At 49.1% G+C, this 23,701-nt stretch overlaps 1 protein-coding gene across 2 annotated transcripts in view; it reads right to left on the bottom strand.

The window, feature by feature from the left end:
• Positions 1–23,571, bottom strand: part of BICDL1 (BICD family like cargo adaptor 1) — a 151,296-nt gene extending 127,725 nt beyond the window's left edge. Inside the window, exons 1-2 of one of the 2 annotated variants that reach the window (XR_013263844.1) lie at positions 22,837–23,571; positions 2,145–2,360 (exon numbers count right to left, since the gene is read on the bottom strand). Coding sequence is in view for 1 of the 2 variants with exons in the window: in XM_077461442.1 (XP_077317568.1) it covers positions 2,145–2,360; positions 22,837–23,298 (678 nt within the window). In the remaining variant the exon portion in view is untranslated. The remainder of the gene's footprint in view (positions 1–2,144; positions 2,361–22,836) is intronic. The other variant, XM_077461442.1, reaches the window with a different exon arrangement.
• Positions 23,572–23,701: the final 130 nt, after the last annotated feature.

Here is a 23,701-nt window from a genome sequence, read left to right as displayed (position 1 = left end):
GGGTTCACACCATGCGATCTGATTCCTGTGCGAGTCGGCAGATCGCACTGCGATATGCGGACGGATCTGGGGGTGTCATTAACATATCATTGACACTTCCAGCCGTCCGCATAGGGCAGTGTGAACTGCCGGCGGGAGGTGTGCGATGCGGGAAAACGCCGCGTATTCGCGGCGTTCCCGCATCGCAGCGGTGTGAACCCGGCCTCAAAGTGATTGTACAGGGATGGGACAAACACAAAAATTGTTCAGGTATGATACCAGATCGTATGATTTTCATTTAATAAGTGCAGTTTTCATCTGAAAATACAATACATTACATCACTTCCGAAGTTGTATTCTGTCATATGAGAATTTTTGTAAGTTGAGTGACCTCTTTATTTTCCATATGAGACTATCATGAAAAAAAATAAAATACAATTGTTTGTCCAATATTCTCACCTTGTGTATGAGGCTTTAGGCTGGATTCACACCTATGCAGTTTTAGTGCTTTTTGCATTTTTCAGATTTTCACTACAGTCCATTTAACATGGTTTCCTATGGAACACGTTCTGTAGTGCAAATCTGCAAAATGCAAAAAGCACAAAAAATGTATAGGTGTGAATCCAGCCTTAGCCCGGTCGGAGAATCCGTCGGAATGTGTCCTATCGGACCGTGTGGTCGGATAATCCGACTGTGTGTGGTATGCATCGGACTGATTCCGTCAGAATATCCATCGAACCCAATTTTCCAACATGTTGGAAATATTTCCCGACCAACTGGGCCGGTCGGACATACTCCGATCATGTGTAGAGAATTTTGATCGGACCAAGTGCCACGCATGCTCAGATCAAATTCCTACATCAAAGCTATTGGCTACTAGCCTGAATGTAGTCCCATCGTAACGAAATTACGTCATCACGTTCTGAAAGATCAGATTTTTCGCCAACTTTGTCCGACTGTGTGTATGCAACAGTTTTGGACAAGATCCGACGGACAAAATCCGACGGGCAAAATCCGACGGATTTGGTTGTGGAAATCTCCGACCGTGTGTACAGGGGCTTAGCCCTTGTACACACGGTCGGAGAATCCGTGGGAATGTGTCCTATCGGACCGCGTCGTCGGATAATCCGACTGTGTGTGGTATGCATCGGACTGATTCAGTCGAAATATCCGTTGGACCCAATTTTCCAACATGTTGGAAATATTTCCCAACCAACTGGGCCGGTCGGACATACTCCGATCATGTGTAGCGAATTTTGATCGGACCAAGTGCCACGCATGCTCAGATCAAATTCCTACATCAAAGCTATTGGCTACTAGCCTGAATGTAGTCCCATCTACGTCATCACGTTCTGAAAGATCGGATTTTTCGACAACTTAGTCCGACCGTGTGTATGCAACAGTTTCGGACAAGATCCGACGGACAAAATCCGACTGAGAAAATCCGACGAATTTGGTTGTAGAAATCTCCGACCGTGTGTACAAGGGCTTAGACAAAGAGATCCAAGTAACAACTGATCTGACCAAGACTGAAAACTCAATAAAAAATATTTTTCAAAAAGAAAAAAACAATTGATCTGACCATCAATTAGCCCTGAACCCGTTAAGAGATTTTTTTTAGAGGAGTTACTTGATATATTATTGGACCTAAAGAATATTTGATGAAGTAAGGAGTTTGTGTTATTAAAAATAAACTTAATTGACATCTTGATATACTTCTACTGTGTCCTCAGGTTGTGTTGTACACTATTGGTTTGAATTGTGGTTAAAGGTACTTGGGTGTACTCAACTACTGCGACAACACCCTCCCCCAAGACACAGTTGAGCCCCCATTGGGGTGTCTAGGGGAGGCAAACTCTTCTACAGTATTATAAATACCAGTTGATTTCGCTTTTTCTTTTACTGCACCGTCTTGTTGATATCTTGTTTCCTGTATAAAATGCACGACTACTAGATAAGTTGACATCCATAAATGTCATTTTATGTTAACTTGTATTCCGGCATACATTGTACACTTTGTTTCTTCTATGCATTCTCTTAAATCCAATAAAAACTGATTGATAAAAAAAAAAAAAGTTACCCAGACTTTTTTAGTGAGATTTCCTCTATGGATATTAATCACCTTGACATTAAACTGATCAGCTATGACTGCCAAAGACACTCACCCTATTGAGCTGCTCCAAGAGTCTTTGGTTTTGATCTGATAATTCCTGGACTGCTGTGCATTTCTCCCTATCGGCCTCTCTCAAATGCACCTGCTGCTTCTCCAGCTCTTCCTGTAGCTGTTTCACATCACTCTCCAGCTCAGACACTCGCCCTTCCCATTCTCCTTCACGATTATCAAATCGTCTTTTCAATTCGTGCTTCTCTTGCTCCAGATGCTATAAAACAAAATACATCAGAATTACATTAATAATACTAATTTACTATCTTTTTCTGCATATAAGGGCAAAATGACTCAACAAACCAATAACTGGTACTTATGTCCATATAGATTTCTGTGGACATTTTTTTTTTTAAGCCATGCATGTTTACATAATTTCATTTTTTTTTTCTGCAAGTTTACATGAGTGCATTTTTTTCTGCAAGTTTACATGAGTGCATTTTATTTCTGCAAGTTTACATGAGTGCATTTTTTTCTGCAAGTTTACATAATTGCATTATTTTTTCATAAAAAATAAATGTAAAAAAGTTGAGATGAATTAAGATAGCTATCCATAGTAACAGATTAAACTGTCTGGACAGCACTGGGACAATACAAAAAAAAATGACAGTTCTTACTATGGTCAAAAACACTAAATTTTGCTTAGATTTTCCATACACTAGCACCAATGCCTTATATATTTTTTTCATCAAAAAAAAGGTTTTATTGAACAAAATGCATCATACAAGTAGACAAGAGCATAAAAGTTACAATGTCAACCATGTGCATGTTACATGCTTGCAAGAAATGTAGACCAATGCCTTATATTTAACAGAGAATATGATTGTAGTGCTAAGATTCTTCGTTATTTGTAGATAATGGAATAGCTATAGCTTGCAATTTTATTACATACCTCATTTAATTCATCTGTAAATCAACTACGTTAGATAATGTAAACTGTATAGTTGATTTAGATGGCAGCACAGAGAATGGCTCTGTAATTATTTAGACAGACCATTGCATTTTTAATGCTTTTTGCATTTTGCAGATTTGCACTACAGAGCGTGTTCCAAAGGAAACCATGTTAAATGTACTGTAGTGCAAATCTGCAAAATGCACTAAAACTGCATAGGTGTGAATCCAGCCTTAAAGGGTTAGTTCTCTAAAGGAAAAAAGGTCAACCAACTGAACTAAGGCTGGATTCACACCTTTGAATTTTTAGTGCTTTTTGCAGATTTGCACTACAGTCCATTTAACATGGTTTCCTATGGAACATGTTCTGTACTGCAAATCTGCAAAATGCAAAAAGCACTAAAAATGCATAGGTGTGAATCCAGCCTAATGCTGTGTACACATGATCGGAGTTTTCGTCAGAAAAATCTTGCATGGTTTTTCTGACGGAATTCCACTCAAGCTTGGCTTGCATACACACGGTCACACAAAAGTTCTCTGAACTTTCGTCCGTCAATAACACGGTGACATACAACACTACAATGAGCCGAGAAAATGAAGTTCAATGCGTCAAATTGTTTCTGAGCATGCGTAGGAATTTTGCGTGTCGGAATTGTTACATACGATCGGAATTTCCAATCGGAAATTTTTCCGTCGGAAAAATAGAGAATCTTCTGCTGGCGGAAATTCCGCCAGCAAAAGTCTGATGGAGCATACACACTGTTGAAATTTCCGACCAAAAGCTCTCATCGGACTTTTGCTGGCGGGATTTACGATCGTGTGTTTGGGGCTTAACACAGCAAGTCCAGGAGGTGACATATACTATTGGACCTAAAGTATATGTAAACGATTTTCCCAGTGAATGACTGTGCGGAGGGGGGGGGGTCTGGACAATTCTGATCATTGGAGAACAGGCTGAGTTTCCAGCATAGCTAGAGAACTAACCACCGTGTGTTCTACTCAGTGTGGTCAGTTCTTAAAGCAGGGTTCCACCCTAAAGTGGAACTTCCGCTGATCGGAACCCCCCCCTCCGGTGTCACAATCGGCACCTTTCAGGGGGGAGGGGGGTGCAGATACCTGTCAAAGACAGGTATTTACACCCACTTCCGGGCATAGACTCCCACGGGAGTCTATGCCTCTTCCTGTCCCTGCGCACTGTCTGCTGGGGCACACACGGGTCCCAGAGACAGCGCGGACAATTCCTATTGCGCTGCGCGACTCGCGCATGCGCAGTAGGGAATCGGTAAGTGAAGCCGCAGCGCTTCACTTCCTGATTCCCTCACCTAGAATGGTGACGGCAGCAGCCGAGCGATCGATCGGCCTTGGCTGCCGGCATCGCTGGACCCCGGGACAGGTGAGTGTCCATTTATTAAAAGTCAGCAGCTGCAGTATTTGTAGCTGCTGGTTTTTAATATTTTTTTCCACAGTGCAATCCCGCTTTAATAGGGAAAGCAGAGGGACTGGCAGGAACACCAGGGATTTCACACAAAGGTAGCAATGCAAAGAGAAGAGGATAGTTTTTCATACCAATACATGCTATAGCAGGCACATATCAGGAATATGAAATGTTGGGTTTATATATTCTTTAACACATTGTAAACCATCGCTTTTATTAAAAAAAGTGTCTGAATTCCTGGAGTCCTTTGTCAACTGATTTCACTAGCCCTTCCTAACCAGAGATTAGATCAGATTCTTATTTCAGTCACCAAACTATCAATTTCCCAGTGAAGGTTTGCATCTGATTGGACTTTTTCAAACAGGGTGCTTTCATGGGTTCCTTGGCAAAATTCTTAGAAATTGCCCAAATGTATACAAGCCAGTGGATGGATCAAGCCTGCCTATTAGTTACATAAAACCACAAGTTTTCATTGTGCACCATTACAACCTTCCAGCCACAGGCGCCGCCCCGTCTCTCCTACCACCCCTCTATCACCAATAGATAGATTCATGCATTGCATCAACCCATCTATGGCCACCGCTGCCACCCCCTAGTGTCCGGCCCCTTTTCGGGTGCGGGGCATCTGAATTACAGGTGGGGGAGGGTGTTTTTTAAGCACCTGATTAGAGCCAAAGGCTCTAATAGGCATCAAAAAAAGTGACCTGCGAGTGCCATATAAAAAAATAAAAAAGTTTGCCTTTAGTTACACAAGTATTTATAAAGGACCCATACCAAAAGGAGCAACAAGCAACAATTTTAATTTTCACCTCTACACAAATTACAGTGTATAGACTCTAACACAGCTGTAGCTTTAAATCAAGTAAAAAGATTATTTTGCTTTAAAATATCAGTGAACTTTTTCCTTAGACCCCTTTCACACTGGGGTCGTGGCCGCATTAGCACTAAAGCGGCGCTCATTTTAGTGGTGCTTTAGCACTGTTTAAGCAGCGCTTTTCAGACACCAGCGGGGTGATTTTAACCCCAAAGAAGCACTCCGCTGGCGTCCGAAAAGCACTACTTAAACAGCGCTAAAGCACCACGAAAATGAGAGGCGCTTTAGTGCTAATGCACTAAAAATTGCCCGTGTTGCGGTGCTTCCAAATCGCTTTTCAGGCGCTTTGGAAGCACTGCCCATTGGACAGAGCATTTTGGGAGCGCTGTATAAAGCACTCCCAAACTATCCCAAAGATGCTGCTTGCAGGACTCTTCCTAATGCCCCGCAAGCGCACCGCCCCAGTGTGAAAAGACACACTGAAATGAATGGGAGGTGGTTTTCAGCCGTTAGTTAGAGGCTATTTCTAGAGCTAAAATGCCTGAAAATCGCCTTAGTGTGAAAGGGATCTTAGAGTTACAGCACTAGATATTATATCGTTTAACATTCTATATTATGAACAATACTTGATAATAAAATTTATTTTAAACAAAACAATGTGTATCTAAGTGTTATGATTGGGAAGGTATGTCATAAAAAAAATTTGCTCAAAGTAGATTTAAATCTCCTTATACCTAAGCAGGTCACTCTCCAAGGCGAATGATGTGCACAGTGCTCACTGTACCTCCCAGGCTTTGCACATCACATATCACAGGAGGCATAGCCCCTCATTCACAAAGGAAGAAGGGGGTGTGCTTGGCACCGTGTCATCAGGTGGCACGTGGGCTGAACCTGGATGAGTCGGTGGACCTCTCAATAATGTCACAAATAAAGTGGCAGAAGACAAGTGGATTTCAGTGGGTCAACGTTGGATTCTCTGGGTGGGTGAATATCTGAAATGTGCACAACACACCACCTGGTAAGTGAAGGTGGTTACAGATTTGCCTTAAATGTGGTGGTTAGTAGTTTTCTATTTTCCTTTATTGTCACCTAATGATCCAGCCAGTAAACACACAGTAAAGAACTGCCTGTCTTAGGGTACCTCCACTTGCCACCAATGGAGGGGCAATGGAGACAGCTTTGGACAGTGGTATTGTCAACCTGGGGAGAAGATAGTGTTGGATACACTAGCAGATTTAGATAGACTTAACCAAAAATGAAAACAGAACTAAACCTATCGATTTAAAGCCGAATTAAACTCTATCCTTTTCAGCAAAGGAAGCTGCTATCTAATGCTGGCACACACAGAATTTTGTCCGTTTGCAGACTAAACGATTATTGGTCAGTCTAAAGAGAATTGGCCACTAACTGACTGAATAAACTCCTTTACATGATTGTTTCCATGTTTGTAGCGATCATTGGATAACAATAAAAACATATATAAATTATACAAGAAAGAATATTCTTATTGTTTAGATTACAACATACACGTAAATACTTTAGATGAAACTGTAAAAGTTTTTGCTTCAGATTCATCGACATTGGCCAGGTCCACGGTCAAAATCGACGGTAAATTGGGGGTTCAATAACGGCGTGATTCTCGAACGATCTTTGCGAAAACGACCAGTTTCGGGCAAAATTCTGTGTGTGTATGGCCAGCATTAGACTCTGTTGCAACTGCCAAGGTGCTGTACATGCGATCACTTATGACACCAACCTTTTGATGGTTTAACAATTTGGTTGAGAGCACAAGCAAATGGGACAGTTAGCAATCTTAGCATGTGTTTAGTTTCCTGCTTTAAAGAACAGTTACATTGCTGGTATGCCAGGAATACTTAGGCCGCGTACACACGCGCGGACTGTTCGCCCAACCTTGTTCGGCAAACAGTTTCATCAAACAGTCCGCTCAAAATTTGCATGAGCGGACTTGCCCACACACGAGCGGACTGTTTGACGAACAAGGTTGGGCAAACAGTTCGCTCAACTTTTGAAATGAACGGACTCGCCCACGTAAGGAGGAGGCAAATCCGCCCATTTCAAGCGCGTGTACAGGTAGGCGGGGCCCGCGAAGGAGACGTCGCGGGCTCCGCCGCCTGGAATGGGCTTAAAGGGGATCCCCAACGCCGGAAAAAATCGGCGTGGGGGTTCCCCCCAAGTCCACACCAGACCCTTGTCCGAGCACGCTACCCGGCCGGCCAGGAAAGGGGGGCGAGCGAGCGCGCCCCCCCTCCTTAGCCGTACCAGGCCGCGTGCCCTCAACATGGGGGGTGCCTTGGGGAAGGGGGGGCCGCGCGGCCCCCCCACCCCAAAGCACCTTGTCCCCATGTTGATGAGGACAAGGGCCTCTTCCCGACAACCCTGGCCGTTGGTTGTCGGGGTCTGCGGGCGGGGGGCTTATCGGAATCCGGGAGCCCCCTTTAAGAAGGGGGCCCCCGGATACCGGCCCCCCACCCTATGTGAATGAGTATGGGGTACAATGTACCCCTACCCATTCACCTGTGAAATAAAGTACAAATAAAAACACAACACAGGGAAAAAAATATTTTATTGCACAGCCGGGGGTCTTCCGTCTTCGGGGGTCTTCTCGCCGGACTCCTCCGCTATGTGTGTGTAGCTCTTTTGCCAGCGGAGGAGTCCGGCTTTCTTCCTCCCCGCCGCCGGCCTCTTCTCCCGACTTCGGGGGTCTTGTCCCCCTCTTCGGTTCTTCTGCCGGGCCACCGCGCCTGGTCCGGTGGCCCGGTCTTCTGTCGCCGTCTTCCGTTCTTCTGTCGCCGCCTTCGGTTCTTCTGCCGGGCCACCGCGCCTTCTTGTAGCTCTTTTACAGGCGGTGGCCCGGTCTTCTGTCGCCGCTGTCGCCGCTGTCGCCTTCCGTTCTTCTTCTTGTTCTTCTTGTTCTTCTTGTTCTTCTCCAGGAGATGTTGACACGTCGCTCCCTCCGGCCGGAATGCCAGAGCCGCCCTGCGCTGTGACTTATATAGTGACAATGGGGCGGTGTCACATGGTATATGTCACATGTGTTGGTCACATGGTGACCCCGCCCCCTTACGATGTCATAGTCCCCATGTGACATCAACCCATGTGACCAACCCATGTGACATATACCATGTGACACCGCCCCATTGTCACTATATAAGTCACAGCGCAGGGCGGCTCTGGCATTCCGGCCGGAGGGAGCGACGTGTCAACATCTCCTGGAGAAGAACAAGAAGAACAAGAAGAACAAGAAGAAGAACGGAAGGCGACAGCGGCGACAGAAGACCGGGCCACCGCCTGTAAAAGAGCTACAAGAAGGCGCGGTGGCCCGGCAGAAGAACCGAAGGCGGCGACAGAAGAACGGAAGACGGCGACAGAAGACCGGGCCACCGGACCAGGCGCGGTGGCCCGGCAGAAGAACCGAAGAGGGGGACAAGACCCCCGAAGTCGGGAGAAGAGGCCGGCGGCGGGGAGGAAGAAAGCCGGACTCCTCCGCTGGCAAAAGAGCTACACACACATAGCGGAGGAGTCCGGCGAGAAGACCCCCGAAGACGGAAGACCCCCGGCTGTGCAATAAAATATTTTTTTCCCCTGTGTTGTGTTTTTATTTGTACTTTATTTCACAGGTGAATGGGTAGGGGTACATTGTACCCCATACTCATTCACATAGGGTGGGGGGCCGGTATCCGGGGGCCCCCTTCTTAAAGGGGGCTCCCGGATTCCGATAAGCCCCCCGCCCGCAGACCCCGACAACCAACGGCCAGGGTTGTCGGGAAGAGGCCCTTGTCCTCATCAACATGGGGACAAGGTGCTTTGGGGTGGGGGGGCCGCGCGGCCCCCCCTTCCCCAAGGCACCCCCCATGTTGAGGGCACGCGGCCTGGTACGGCTAAGGAGGGGGGGCGCGCTCGCTCGCCCCCCTTTCCTGGCCGGCCGGGTAGCGTGCTCGGACAAGGGTCTGGTGTGGACTTGGGGGGAACCCCCACGCCGATTTTTTTCGGCGTTGGGGATCCCCTTTAAGCCCATTCCAGGCAGCGGAGCCCGCGACGTCTCCTTCGCGGGCCCCGCCTACCTGTACACGCGCTCGAAATGGGCGGACTTTCCGAGCGGGAACAGTCCGCTCATTTCGAAAGTACAGCGGACAAGCCCACACACGGGCGGACTGTTCGCTCAAACACAGTTTCAGCGGACAGTTTTTCGGAATTTCCGAAAGACCTTGTCCGTCCAACTGTCCGCTGAAACTGTCCGCTGAAAGCCCACACACGAGCGGACTGTCCGCCCAAACACTGTTCAGCGGACAAGGTTGGGCGAACAGTCCGCCCGTGTGTACGCGGCCTAACTGTCACATCTGCTTGTGCAACTATCAAACTATCAAATAGCTGTTGTCACAACTGATCACATGTGCAGCATCATGGCAGATGCAGGTCAAACTGAGGCCAAGATGGCAGCTTTCTTGGCTGAAAAGGATAGGAAGGTTTAGTTCTGCTTTAAAGCTCAGCTCCAGCTAACACTTTTTAAGCCATTACAGGAACAGTTTTTATCCTCGTGGGATAAAGGATTTATGTAAAGCGGAACTTTGGTTGGAAAATGAAGTCCTGCTAGATCACTTCAGGCTGGCCCCTTTTGCAGGTATAGCAACATTAAAAATAAGTTCCTATACTGTTTAACCACTTGCCGACCAGCCGTGGTCATTATACTGCGGCAGGTCGGCATTATCCTGCAAACCTTTGTAGCTATACGACGGTCCTTTTAAGCGGGATAGCAGGTGCGTGCCCGCTGCACAGCAGGGGTGCCGATGCTCATGACCAGCGGTCCTGATGACCACAAGCCACGAGCGATCACAGGCACGAGAGGCAGAACAGGGACGTGCATGTGTAAGCACACACATCCCAGTTCTGTGAGGAGAGGAGAGCTGGGAAACACGATCTCTCATCTCCTATAGTCAGTCCCATCCCCCTACAGTTAGAACATACACATAGGGAACACGGTTAACTCCTTGATCGCCCCCCCAGTGGTTAACCACTTCCATGCCAGTGACATTTATGCAGTAAACAGTCCATTTTTATAGCACTGATTTCTGTATAATTGTCAATCGACCCAAAAATGTGTCAAAAGTGTCCAATGTGTCCGCCATATTGTCGCAGTCTCGATAAAAAACGCAGATCGTCGCCATTACTAGTAAAAAAATAATAATAATAAAAATGCCATAAATCTATCCCCTATTTTGTAGACGATATAACTTTTGCGCAAAGCAATCAATATACACTTATTGCGATTTTTTTTTTTTTTTTTTACGAAAAATATGTAGAAGAATACATATCGGCCTAAACTGAGCAAAACAATAGTTTTTTTTATATATTTTTGGGGATATTTATTATAGCAAAAAATTATGCGTTTTTTTTTTTTTAATTGACGTTCTTTTTTTTTGTCGGCCTAAACTGAGGAAAAATTTACCCTTTAAAAAAAATTTAAATTGAGCTGTTTATTACAGCAAAAAGTACAAAATATTGTGTTTTTGTTCAAAATTGTCGTTCTTTTTTTATTTATAGCGCAAAAAAGAAAAAACGCAGATATGATCAAATACCACCAACAGAAAGCTCTATTTGAGGGAAAAAAGGAAATTTTTGTTTGGGTACAACATTGCATGACCATGCAATTGTCAGTTAAAATTATGTAGTGCCGTATCGCAAAAAATGGCCTGGTCATTGAGCAGCCAATTCTTTCGGGTCTGAAGTGGTTAAAATACAGTAATACACTGCCTCATCCTGCTCTGCACATGCTCAGTTGCCCTCCATTTTTAGGCACTGCCGAGTTTGTAGAGACCAATCTGCTGACGGCCTTCAAGTGGAACTAAACCCTCCTACTGTTTTCAGCCAAGGAAGCTGCCATCTTGGCCTCCTGTATAATCTTCAACTGCCATGATGCTGCACATGTGATCAGTTATGACACCAGCCATTGGATGGTTTGACAGTTTGGTTTAGAGCACAACCAATGTGACAGCTACATTCCCAACACGTGCCAGGAATGTAACTGCTTTATGAAATTGTTAAATCAATGGGTTTACTTCCAAGCAGAATTAAACCTTCCTATCCTTTACAATCAAGGAAGCTGCTTCTATTTGATCTACAATTGCCACGGTGCTGCGCATGTGATCAGTTATGACACCAGCCATTCAATGGTTTAACAGTTTGGTTGAGGGGGGAAATGAGACAGTTAGCAATCCTGGCATTCCAGGAATGTAACAGTTTTTTAAAACCAGAAAATCAATGGGTTAATTCTGCTTTATGATGTACTGCTGTTCAGGGGGGCTCTGGGCTTCATCAAAATGGTAACCTCCAGCAATAAGAAACAGGAACAATGCTGGAGGCAATTTACAGCACACACTGTAACACTGTTGGTATCATAATTATTAATGTGGAATGTATGTTCTTTGCTAAAGAACATTATTTTTTTTATCAAGTTGTTATGGGTAAAGTTCCACTTTAAATGAATATAATCTGACTATTGTCAGTTGTAACCGTTTTTTCTGAACGTTCTAACTGCCACTTCCACCAGAAGTTGAAAAATAGTAGACTTACTGGCCGGATCATATAAACAGAAAGAAAGCCTAAAAAAGAAAAAGGAATACAACCATCATATCTAAGCATTGTTAGGCTGTAAAATATTACATTCAATTTTGTTTATGAGGATTAGATGCTTGATGCTGCGTACACACGACTGGACTGTCCAGCAGACTAGGTCCGGCGGTCTTCCCGATGGACTTTCGGCGAAGTTCCAACAGACCTTCCGAACAAACGGACTTGCCCACACATGAACGGACAGAGTCCGTTCAAAAGTCCGTTTGTTTTGAACGTGATGAGGTAAGACAGGACTAAAAAAGGAAGTTCAATAGCCAGTAACCAATAGCTTCCTTTGCGTCGCATTTGATCCGTCGGACCAGCATACAGACGAGCGGTTTTCCCGATAGGAACTGAGTCCGTCGGACAGATTTGAAACATGTTCTATTTCTAGGTCCGTCTGATTTTTTTAACGAAAAACGATCGGATTAGCCCACACACGATCGGATTGTCCGACAGACTGATTCCGTCTGACCTAGTCTGCCGGAAAGTCCGGTCGTGTGTACGGGGCATTAAGGTACCCACAAGCACTAGTCAACTGTGGTAAACCTAGCCTATGGTCGTCTTTAGGCTTGGAATGGCCGCCTCTATGTGATTTACCTTTAGAAAGAAGACTGTTAAATTTAAAACATGATTTCTTGGCAGCTGAACTACTGTTCTCCTGCCAAGTAATGTCTATGGCCAGCCTAGCAGCACCTATAGAAGAATATAGCAGGTCTCTGCTGAGAATATACACTAGCTGGGGAGATACATGATCAGATGCAAACACTGCATTATTGTCAGGATGACATGTCTATGGTGATATTTGCCAGTTAATATGAAATAATGAAGGAAGGCATACTGATCAGGGCTGTAATATATGAATAGATCCCATCTAGCAGTGTGTTGTGTGGACAGATGTGATCAGGGCTGTGAGACACATGACCAGATTCTATCTAGCAGTGTGTTGTATGAACAGAGGTGATCAGGGTTGTGATATATGACCAGATCATATCTAGCAATGTGTTGTGTGGACAGACGTGATCAGGGCTGTGACATATGATTAGATCCTATCTATTAGTGTGTTGTATGGACAGACGTGACATATGATTCGATCCTATTTAGCAGTATGGACAGATTTGATAAAGGCCGTGACTTATGATTAGCAGTGTGGACAGATGAGAGAGGGATGGGGGATATCAGCCTTGTAGGTGGGGGGGTTATCAGCCATGTAGGGGTTAGTACCCATGTAGGGGTTATCAGCCATGTAGGTGTTAGTACCCATGTAGGGGTTAGTAGCCATGTAGGAGTTATCAGCCATGTAGGGGTTAGTAGCTATGTAGGGGTTAGTATCCATGTAGGGGGTTATCAGCCATGTAGGGGGTTATTAGCCATGGGGTTATCAGCCATGTAGGGGTTAGTACCAATGTAGGGGTTATCAGCCATGTAGGGGTTAGTACCTATGTAGGGGTTAGTAGCCATGTAGGGGTTATCAGCCATGTATGGGTTAGTAGCCATGTAGGGGGTTATCAGCCATGTAGGGGGTTATCAGCCATGTAAGGGGTTATCAGCCATGTAGGGGTTAGTACCAATGCAGGGGTTATCAGCCATGTAGGGGTTAGTACCTATGTAGGGGTTAGTAGCCATGTAGGGGTTATCAGCCATGTAGGGGGTTATCAGCTATGTAGGGGGTTATTAGCCATGTAGGGGGTTATTAGCCATGTAGGGGGTTATCAGCCATGTAGGGGTTAGTACCAATGTAGAGGTTATCAGCCATGTAGGGGTTAGTGCCTATGTAGGGGTTAGTAGCCATGTAGGGGGTTATCAGCCATGAAGGGGGTTATCAGCCATGTAGGGGTTATCAGCCATGTAGGGGTTATCAGCCATGTAGGGGTTATCAGCCATGTAGGGGTTATCAGCCATGCAGGGTTAGTAGCCATGTAGAGGGTTATCAGCCATGTGGGGGTTAGTAGTCATGTAGGGGGTTGTCAGCCTTGTAGGGGGTTATCAGCCATGTAGTGGTTAGTAGCCATGTAGGGGTTATCAGCCTTGTAGGTGGGGGGGTTATCAGCCATGTAGGGATTAGTAGCCATGTAGCGGGGTTTGTAGCCATGTAGGGGTTAAAAGCCATGTAGGGGGTTAGAAGCCATGTAGGGAGGTTAGTAGCCTTGTAGAGGTTATCAGCCATGTAGGGGTTAGTAGCCATGTAGGGGGTTATCAGCCTTGTAGGGGTTATCAGCCATATAGGGGGTTATCAGCCATATAGGGGGTTATCAGCCATGTGGTTTGTAACCATGTAGGGGATAGTAGCCATGTAGGGGATATCAGCCATGTGGGGGGGGGATTAGTAGCCATCTAGGGGGTTAGTAGCCATCTAGGGGGGTTAGTAGCCATCTAGGGGGGTTATGGGCCATGTAGGGGTGTTAGTAGCCATATGGGGGTTAGTAGCCATGTAGGGGGTTATCAGCCATGTAGGGGTTAGTAGCCATGTAAGGGTTAGTAGCCATGTAGGGGGTTAGTAGCCATGTAGAGGGTTATCAGCCATGTAGAGGGTTATCAGCCATGTAGGTCTTAGTAGCCATGTAGGGGGTTGTCAGCCTTGTAGTGGTTAGTAGCCATGTAGGGGTTATCAGCCTTGTAGGTGGGGGGTTATCAGCCATGTAGGGGTTAGTAGTCATGTAGGGGGCTATCAGCCATGTAGGGGGGTTTGTAGCCATGTAGGGGTTAAAAGCCATGTAGGGGGGTTATCAGCCATGTAGAGGGTTATCAGCCATGTAGGGGTTATCAGCCATGTAGGTCTTAGTAGCCATGTAGGTCTTAGTAGCCATGTAGGTCTTAGTAGCCATGTAGGGGGTTGTCAGCCTTGTAGGAGGTTATCAGCCATGTAGTGGTTAGTAGCCATGTAGTGGTTAGTAGCCATGTAAGGGTTAGTAGCCATGTAGGGGTTATCAGCCTAGTAGGTGGGGGGTTATCAGCCATTAAGGGGTTAGTAGCCATGTAGGGGATATCAGCCATTTAGGGGGGGGTCATAGCAAAGTAGGGATTAAAAGCCATGTAGGGGTTAGTTGCCATGTAGGGGGTTATCAGCCGTGTAGGGGTTATCAGCCATATAGGGGTTATGAGCCATATAGGAGTTATCAGCCATGTATGGGGTTATCAGCCATGTGGTTTATAGCCATGTAGGGGTTATCAGCCATGTAGGGGTTAGTAGCCATGTAGGGGGTTATCAGCCATTTGGGGGGGGGGGGGAGGTTAGTAGCCATGCAGGGATTAGTAGCCATCTAGGGGGGTTATTGGCCATATGGGGGGTTATCAGCCATGTAGAGGGGTTAGTAGCCATATAGGGGTTAGTAGCGATGTAGGGGGTTATCAGCCATGCAGGGGGTAGTAGTCATGTAGGAGGTTATCAGCCATGTAGGGGGGTTATCAGTCATGTAGGGGGGTTATCAGCCATGTAGGGGGGTTATCAGTCATATAGGGGGTTATCAGCCATGTAGGGGGGTTATCAGCCATGTAGGGGGGTTAGTAGCCATGTAGAGGGTTATCAGCCATGTAGAGGGTTAGTAGCCATGTAGGGGGTTGTCAGTCTTGTAGGGGGTTATCAGTCATATAGGGGGGTTATCAGCCATGTAGGGGGGTTATCAGCCATGTAGGGGGGTTAGTAGCCATGTAGCGGGTTATCAGCCATGTAGAAGGTTAGTAGCCATGTAGGGGGTTGTCAGCCTTGTAGGGGGTTATCAGCCATGTACGGGTTAGTAGCCATGTAGGGGGTTGTCAGCCTTGTAGGGGGTTATCAGCCATGTAGTGGTTAGTAGCCATGTAGGGGTTAGTAGCCATGTAGGGGTTATCAGCCTTGTAGGTGGGGGGTTATCAGCCATGTAGGGGTTAGTAGCCATGTAGGGGGGTTTTCAGCCATGTAGGGGATGATCAGTCATGTAGGGGGGTTATCGGCCATGTAGGGGGGTTATCAGCCATGTAGGGGATGATCAGTCATGTAGGGGGGTTATCGGCCATGTAGGGGGGTTATCAGTCATGTAGGGGGGTTAACAGCCATGTAGGGGATGATCAGTCATGTATTGGGGTTATCGGCCATGTAGGGGGGTTATCAGTCATGTAGGGAGGTTATCAGTCATGTAGGGGGTTATCAGCCATGTAGGGGATGATCAGCCATGTAGGGGATGATCAGCCGTGTAGGGGGGTTATCGGCCATGTAGGGGATGATCAGTCATGTAGGGGGGTTATCGGCCATGTAGGGGGGTTATCAGCCTTGTAGGGGGGTTATCAGCCATGTAGGGAATGATCAGCCAAGTAGGGGGGTTATCGGCCATGTAGGGGGGTTATCAGTCATGTAGGGGGGTTATCAGCCATGTAGGGAATGATCAGCCATGTAGGGGGGTTATCAGCCATGTACGGGATGATCAGTCATGTAGGGGGGTTATCGGCCATGTAGGGGGGTTATCAGTCATGTAGGGGGGTTATCAGCCATGTAGGGAATGATCAGCCATGTAGGGGATGATCAGTCATGTAAGGGGATTATCAGCCAGGTAGGGGGGTTATCAGTCATGTAGGGGATGATCAGTCATGTAGGGGGGTTATCGGCCATGTAGGGGAGTTATCGGCCATGTAGGGGATGATCAGCCGTGTAGGGGGGTTATCGCCCATGTAGGGGGGTTATCAGCCATGTAGGGGGGTTATCAGCCATGTAGGGGGGGTTATCAGCCATGTACGGGATGATCAGTCATGTAGGGGGGTTATCGGCCATGTAGGGGATGATCAGCCATGTAGGGGATGATCAGCCGTGTAGGGGGGTTATCGGCCATGTAGGGGATGATCAGTCATGTAGGGGGGTTATCGGCCATGTAGGGGGGTTATCAGCCTTGTAGGGGGGTTATCAGCCATGTAGGGAATGATCAGCCAAGTAGGGGGGTTATCGGCCATGTAGGGGGGTTATCAGTCATGTAGGGGGGTTATCAGCCATGTAGGGAATGATCAGCCATGTAGGGGGGTTATCAGCCATGTACGGGATGATCAGTCATGTAGGGGGGTTATCGGCCATGTAGGGGGGTTATCAGTCATGTAGGGGGGTTATCAGCCATGTAGGGAATGATCAGCCATGTAGGGGATGATCAGTCATGTAAGGGGATTATCAGCCAGGTAGGGGGGTTATCAGTCATGTAGGGGATGATCAGTCATGTAGGGGGGTTATCGGCCATGTAGGGGAGTTATCGGCCATGTAGGGGATGATCAGCCGTGTAGGGGGGTTATCGCCCATGTAGGGGGGTTATCAGCCATGTAGGGGGGTTATCAGCCATGTAGGGGGGGTTATCAGCCATGTACGGGATGATCAGTCATGTAGGGGGGTTATCGGCCATGTAGGGGGGTTATCAGCCATGTAGGGGGGTTATCAGCCATGTAGGGAATGATCAGCCAAGTAGGGGGGTTATCGGCCATGTAGGGGGGGTATCAGTCATGTAGGGGGGTTATCAGCCATGTAGGGAATGATCAGCCATGTAGGGGGGTTATCAGCCATGTACGGGATGATCAGTCATGTAGGGGGGTTATCGGCCATGTAGGGGGGTTATCGGCCATGTAGGGGGGTTATCAGTCATGTAGGGAGGTTATCAGCCATGTAGGGGATGATCAGCCATGTAGGGGATGATCAGTCATGTAAGGGGGTTATCAGCCAGGTAGGGGGGTTATCAGCCAGGTAGGGGGGTTATCAGTCATGTAGGGGATGATCAGTCATGTAGGGGGGTTATCGGCCATGTAGGGGGGTTATCGGCCATGTAGGGGATGATCAGCCATGTAGGGGGGTTATCGGCCATGTAGGGGGGTTATCAGCCATGTAGGGGGGTTATCAGCCATGTAGGGGATGATCAGCCATGTAGGGGGGGTTATCAGCCATGTACGGGATGATCAGTCATGTAGGGGGGTTATCGGCCATGTACGGGGGTTATCAGTCATGTAGGGGGGTTATCGGCCATGTAGGGGGGTTATCAGCCATGTAGGGGGTTATCAGCCATGTAAGGGGTTATCAGCCATGTAGGGGATGATCAGTCATGTAGGGGGGTTATCGGCCATGTAGGTGGGTTATCAGTCATGCAGGGGGGTTATCAGCCATGTAGGGGATGATCAGTCATGTAGGGGGGTTATCGGCCATGTCGGGGGGTTATCAGTCATGCAGGGGGGTTATCGGCCATGTAGAGGGTTATCAGCCACGTAGGGGATGATCAGTCACGTAGGGGATGATCAGCCATGTAGGGGGGTTATCGGCCATGTAGGGGAGGGGGGTTATCCGCCATGTAGGGGGTTATCGGCCATGTAGGGGGTTATCAGCCATGTAGGGGATGATCAGTCATGTAGGGGGTTATCGGCCATGTAGGGGGGTTAGTAGACATGTATGGGATGATCAGCCATGTAGGGGGGTTAGTAGCCATGTATGGGATGATCAGCCATGTAGGGGGGTTAGTAGCCATGTAGGGGATGATCAGCCATGTAGGGGGGTTATCGGCCATGTAGGGGGGTTAGTAGCCATGTATGGGATGATCAGCCATGTAGGGGGGGTTAGTAGCCATGTAGGGGATGATCAGCCATGTAGGGGGTTATCGGCCATGTAGGGGGGTTATCGGCCATGTAGGGGATGATCAGCCATGTAGGGGGTTATCGGCCATGTAGGGGATGATCAGCCATGTAGGGAGTTATCGGCCATGTAGGGGGGTTAGTAGCCATGTAGGGGATGATCAGCCATGTAGGGGGGTTATTGGCCATGTAGGGGATGATCAGCCATGTAGGGGATGATCAGCCATGTAGGGGGGTTAGTAGCCATGTAGGGGATGATCAGTCATGTAGGGGGTTATCGGCCATGTAGGGGGGTTAGTAGCCATGTAGGGGATGATCAGCCATGTAGGGGGGTTAGTAGCCATGTAGGGGATGATCAGCCATGTAGGGGGGTTAGTAGCCATGTAGGGGATGATCAGCCATGTAGGGGGGTTATCGGCCATGCAGGGGGGTTAGTAGTCATGTATGGGATGATCAGCCATGTAGGGGGGGTTAGTAGCCATGTAGGGGGTTATCGGCCATGTAGGGGGGTTATCGGCCATGTAGGGGATGATCAGCCATGTAGGGGGCTATCGGCCATGTAGGGGGTTATCGGCCATGTAGGGGATGATCAGCCATGTAGGGGGTTATCGGCCATGTAGGGGGGTTAGTAGCCATGTAGGGGATGATCAGCCATGTAGGGGGGTTATCGGCCATGTAGGGGATGATCAGCCATGTAGGGGATGATCAGCCATGTAGGGGATGATCAGCCATGTAGGGGGGTTAGTAGCCATGTAGGGGATGATCAGTCATGTAGGGGGTTATCGGCCATGTATGGGGGTTAGTAGCCATTTAGGGGATGATCAGCCATGTAGGGGGGTTAGTAGCCATTTAGGGGATGATCAGCCATGTAGGGGGGTTAGTAGCCATGTAGGGGATGATCAGTCATGTAGGGGGTTATCGGCCATGTAGGGGATGATCAGCCATGTAGGGGCGTTATCAGCCATGTAGGGGATGATCAGTCATGTAGGGGGTTATCGGCCATGTAGGGGGGTTATCAGCCATGTAGGGGGATGATCAGTCATGTAGGGGGGTTATCAGCCATGTAGGGGGGTTATCAGCCATGTAGGGGGGTTATCGGCCATGTAGGGGGGTTATCAGCCATGCAGGGGGGTTATCCGCCATGTAGGGGGTTATCGGCCATGTAGGGGGGTTATCAGCCATGCAGGGGGGTTACCCGCCATGTAGGGGGTTATCGGCCATGTAGGGGGTTATCAGCCATGTAGGGGATGATCAGTCATGTAGGGGGGTTATCGGCCATGTAGGGGGGTTATCGGCCATGTAGGGGGGTTAGTAGACATGTATGGGATGATCAGCCATGTAGGGGGGTTAGTAGCCATGTATGGGATGATCAGCCATGTAGGGGGGTTAGTAGCCATGTAGGGGATGATCAGCCATGTAGGGGGGTTAGTAGCCATGTAGGGGATGATCAGCCATGTAGGGGGGTTATCGGCCATGTAGGGGGGTTAGTAGCCATGTATGGGATGATCAGCCATGTAGGGGGGGTTAGTAGCCATGTAGGGGATGATCAGCCATGTAGGGGGTTATCGGCCATGTAGGGGGGTTATCGGCCATGTAGGGGGGTTATCGGCCATGTAGGGGGGTTAGTAGACATGTATGGGATGATCAGCCATGTAGGGGGGTTAGTAGCCATGTATGGGATGATCAGCCATGTAGGGGGGTTAGTAGCCATGTAGGGGATGATCAGCCATGTAGGGGGGTTAGTAGCCATGTAGGGGATGATCAGCCATGTAGGGGGGTTATCGGCCATGTAGGGGGGTTAGTAGCCATGTATGGGATGATCAGCCATGTAGGGGGGGTTAGTAGCCATGTAGGGGATGATCAGCCATGTAGGGGGGTTGTCGGCCATGTAGGGGGGTTGTCGGCCATGTAGGGGATGATCGGCCATGTAGGGGGTTATCGGCCATGTAGGGGATGATCAGCCATGTAGGGGGTTATCGGCCATGTAGGGGGGTTAGTAGCCATGTAGGGGATGATCAGCCATGTAGGGGGGTTAGTAGCCATGTAGGGGATGATCAGCCATGTAGGGGGGTTAGTAGCCATGTAGGGGATGATCAGCCATGTAGGGGGGTTATCGGCCATGTAGGGGGGTTAGTAGTCATGTATGGGATGATCAGCCATGTAGGGGGGGTTAGTAGCCATGTAGGGGATGATCAGCCATGTAGGGGGTTATCGGCCATGTAGGGGATGATCAGCCATGTAGGGGCGTTATCAGCCATGTAGGGGATGATCAGTCATGTAGGGGGTTATCGGCCATGTAGGGGGGTTATCAGCCATGTAGGGGGATGATCAGTCATGTAGGGGGGTTATCAGCCATGTAGGGGGGTTATCGGCCATGTAGGGGGGTTATCAGCCATGCAGGGGGGTTATCCGCCATGTAGGGGGTTATCGGCCATGTAGGGGGGTTATCAGCCATGCAGGGGGGTTACCCGCCATGTAGGGGGTTATCAGCCATGTAGGGGATGATCAGTCATGTAGGGGGGTTATCGGCCATGTAGGGGGGTTATCGGCCATGTAGGGGGGTTAGTAGACATGTATGGGATGATCAGCCATGTAGGGGGGTTAGTAGCCATGTATGGGATGATCAGCCATGTAGGGGGGTTAGTAGCCATGTAGGGGATGATCAGCCATGTAGGGGGGTTATCGGCCATGTAGGGGGGTTAGTAGCCATGTATGGGATGATCAGCCATGTAGGGGGGGTTAGTAGCCATGTAGGGGATGATCAGCCATGTAGGGGGGTTAGTAGCCATGTAGGGGATGATCAGTCATGTAGGGGGTTATCGGCCATGTAGGGGATGATCAGCCATGTAGGGGATGATCAGCCATGTAGGGGGGTTAGTAGCCATGTAGGGGATGATCAGCCATGTAGGGGGGTTAGTAGCCATGTAGGGGATGATCAGCCATGTAGGGGGGTTAGTAGCCATGTAGGGGATGATCAGCCATGTAGGGGGGTTATCGGCCATATAGGGGGGTTAGTAGTCATGTATGGGATGATCAGCCATGTAGGGGGGGTTAGTAGCCATGTAGGGGATGATCAGCCATGTAGGGGGTTATCGGCCATGTAGGGGATGATCAGCCATGTAGGGGCGTTATCAGCCATGTAGGGGATGATCAGTCATGTAGGGGGTTATCGGCCATGTAGGGGGGTTATCAGCCATGTAGGGGGGTTATCAGCCATGTAGGGGGATGATCAGTCATGTAGGGGGGTTATCAGCCATGTAGGGGGGTTATCGGCCATGTAGGGGGGTTATCAGCCATGCAGGGGGGTTATCCGCCATGTAGGGGGTTATCGGCCATGTAGGGGGGTTATCAGCCATGCAGGGGGGTTACCCGCCATGTAGGGGGTTATCGGCCATGTAGGGGGTTATCAGCCATGTAGGGGATGATCAGTCATGTAGGGGGGTTATCGGCCATGTAGGGGGGTTATCGGCCATGTAGGGGGGTTAGTAGACATGTATGGGATGATCAGCCATGTAGGGGGGTTAGTAGCCATGTATGGGATGATCAGCCATGTAGGGGGGTTAGTAGCCATGTAGGGGATGATCAGCCATGTAGGGGGGTTATCGGCCATGTAGGGGGGTTAGTAGCCATGTATGGGATGATCAGCCATGTAGGGGGGGTTAGTAGCCATGTAGGGGATGATCAGCCATGTAGGGGGTTATCGGCCATGTAGGGGGGTTGTCGGCCATGTAGGGGATGATCGGCCATGTAGGGGGTTATCGGCCATGTAGGGGATGATCAGCCATGTAGGGGGTTATCGGCCATGTAGGGGGGTTAGTAGCCATGTAGGGGATGATCAGCCATGTAGGGGGGTTAGTAGCCATGTAGGGGATGATCAGCCATGTAGGGGGGTTAGTAGCCATGTAGGGGATGATCAGTCATGTAGGGGGTTATCGGCCATGTATGGGGGTTAGTAGCCATTTAGGGGATGATCAGGCATGTAGGGGATGATCAGCCATGTAGGGGGGGTTAGTAGCCATGTAGGGGATGATCAGCCATGTAGGGGGGTTAGTAGCCATGTAGGGGATGATCAGCCATGTAGGGGGGTTAGTAGCCATGTAGGGGATGATCAGTCATGTAGGGGGTTATCGGCCATGTATGGGGGTTAGTAGCCATTTAGGGGATGATCAGCCATGTAGGGGGGTTAGTAGCCATGTAGGGGATGATCAGCCATGTAGGGGGGTTAGTAGCCATGTAGGGGATGATCAGTCATGTAGGGGGTTATCGGCCATGTAGGGGGGTTAGTAGCCATGTAGGGGATGATCAGCCATGTAGGGGGGTTAGTAGCCATGTAGGGGATGATCAGCCATGTAGGGTTGGGTGTCTGACCTCCAGGCGATCAGTGAGCTCCTTCTGCATGTCCTCGTATCTCCGGCTCATGTCCTGGTTCCTCTCCAGCAAAGCCTTCCCCAGCCTGGCCGCCAGCACCAGGTCCCTCTCCTTCTGCCGGATGTCGGAGAGTAGAGGCGGCTCCTCCTCCCCGGACTCCTGGTCCCCCGGCTCCTCTTCTCCCTCTGCGGCCATTAGTAGCAGCTCCTCGTCCAGCTCCAGCAGCCCCCGCCCCAGCTCTGCTTGGTCCTGTCGCTCCGGGGAGGGTGCCGAGCGCCTGCTGATAGGGAGCTCCATAGGGCGCTGTCCGGGGCGGCTGGTGCTGAAGCTGGGATCCTCCTCGCTGATAAGATGGAAGAAGTCAGCCGATCCGGCCCCCGCTCCTCCTGTCCCTTCCAGGCAACTTCTCGGCTCGGTGTGGACGGGGCAGTGAGGGTTAAAGGCACCCGGCTCGGTCCTCATCCAATGGGGCTCCCCTCCCCGGCTCACACATTCGAGGAATGGCAAACGGTGCTCTTCCTGGCAGTATGCCGGTCCTTCCTGACCTCCTCGTCTAATTCGGTGCCCCCGGCCCCCTCCCCCCGTACCCGGCCCCGCTCGTCTCCCCCCCGCGGAATCTAATGCGGACGTGTTGGGCCCCGCAGGCCTCGGGCTGCGCTGCGCTCTCCTCGCCCCTTAGCGCCGCGCTCCCCCGCACCCATCTCTGCAAGGTTCTGGCGGTGCGTGCGCAGCCCGTGACATCACCAACACCTGTTCGCTGGGAGCCGCTCATTGGGCACAGATGGTTGCGCGATCAGCTGTGTGTGCACACCTCTAGTGGCCGATCAGATGGGGATGATGATGCCAGACTGCCGACTTCAGGAGT

The sequence above is a fragment of the Lithobates pipiens genome, unplaced genomic scaffold, assembly GCF_037356315.1.
Source record: "Lithobates pipiens isolate NorthernLeopardFrog02 unplaced genomic scaffold, aLitPip1_a1.2 Scaffold_3, whole genome shotgun sequence".
Lineage (NCBI taxonomy): Eukaryota > Metazoa > Chordata > Amphibia > Anura > Ranidae > Lithobates > Lithobates pipiens.
The sequence above is the reverse complement of the archived record's forward strand: the minus strand, read 5'-3'. Positions and strand labels throughout refer to the sequence as shown.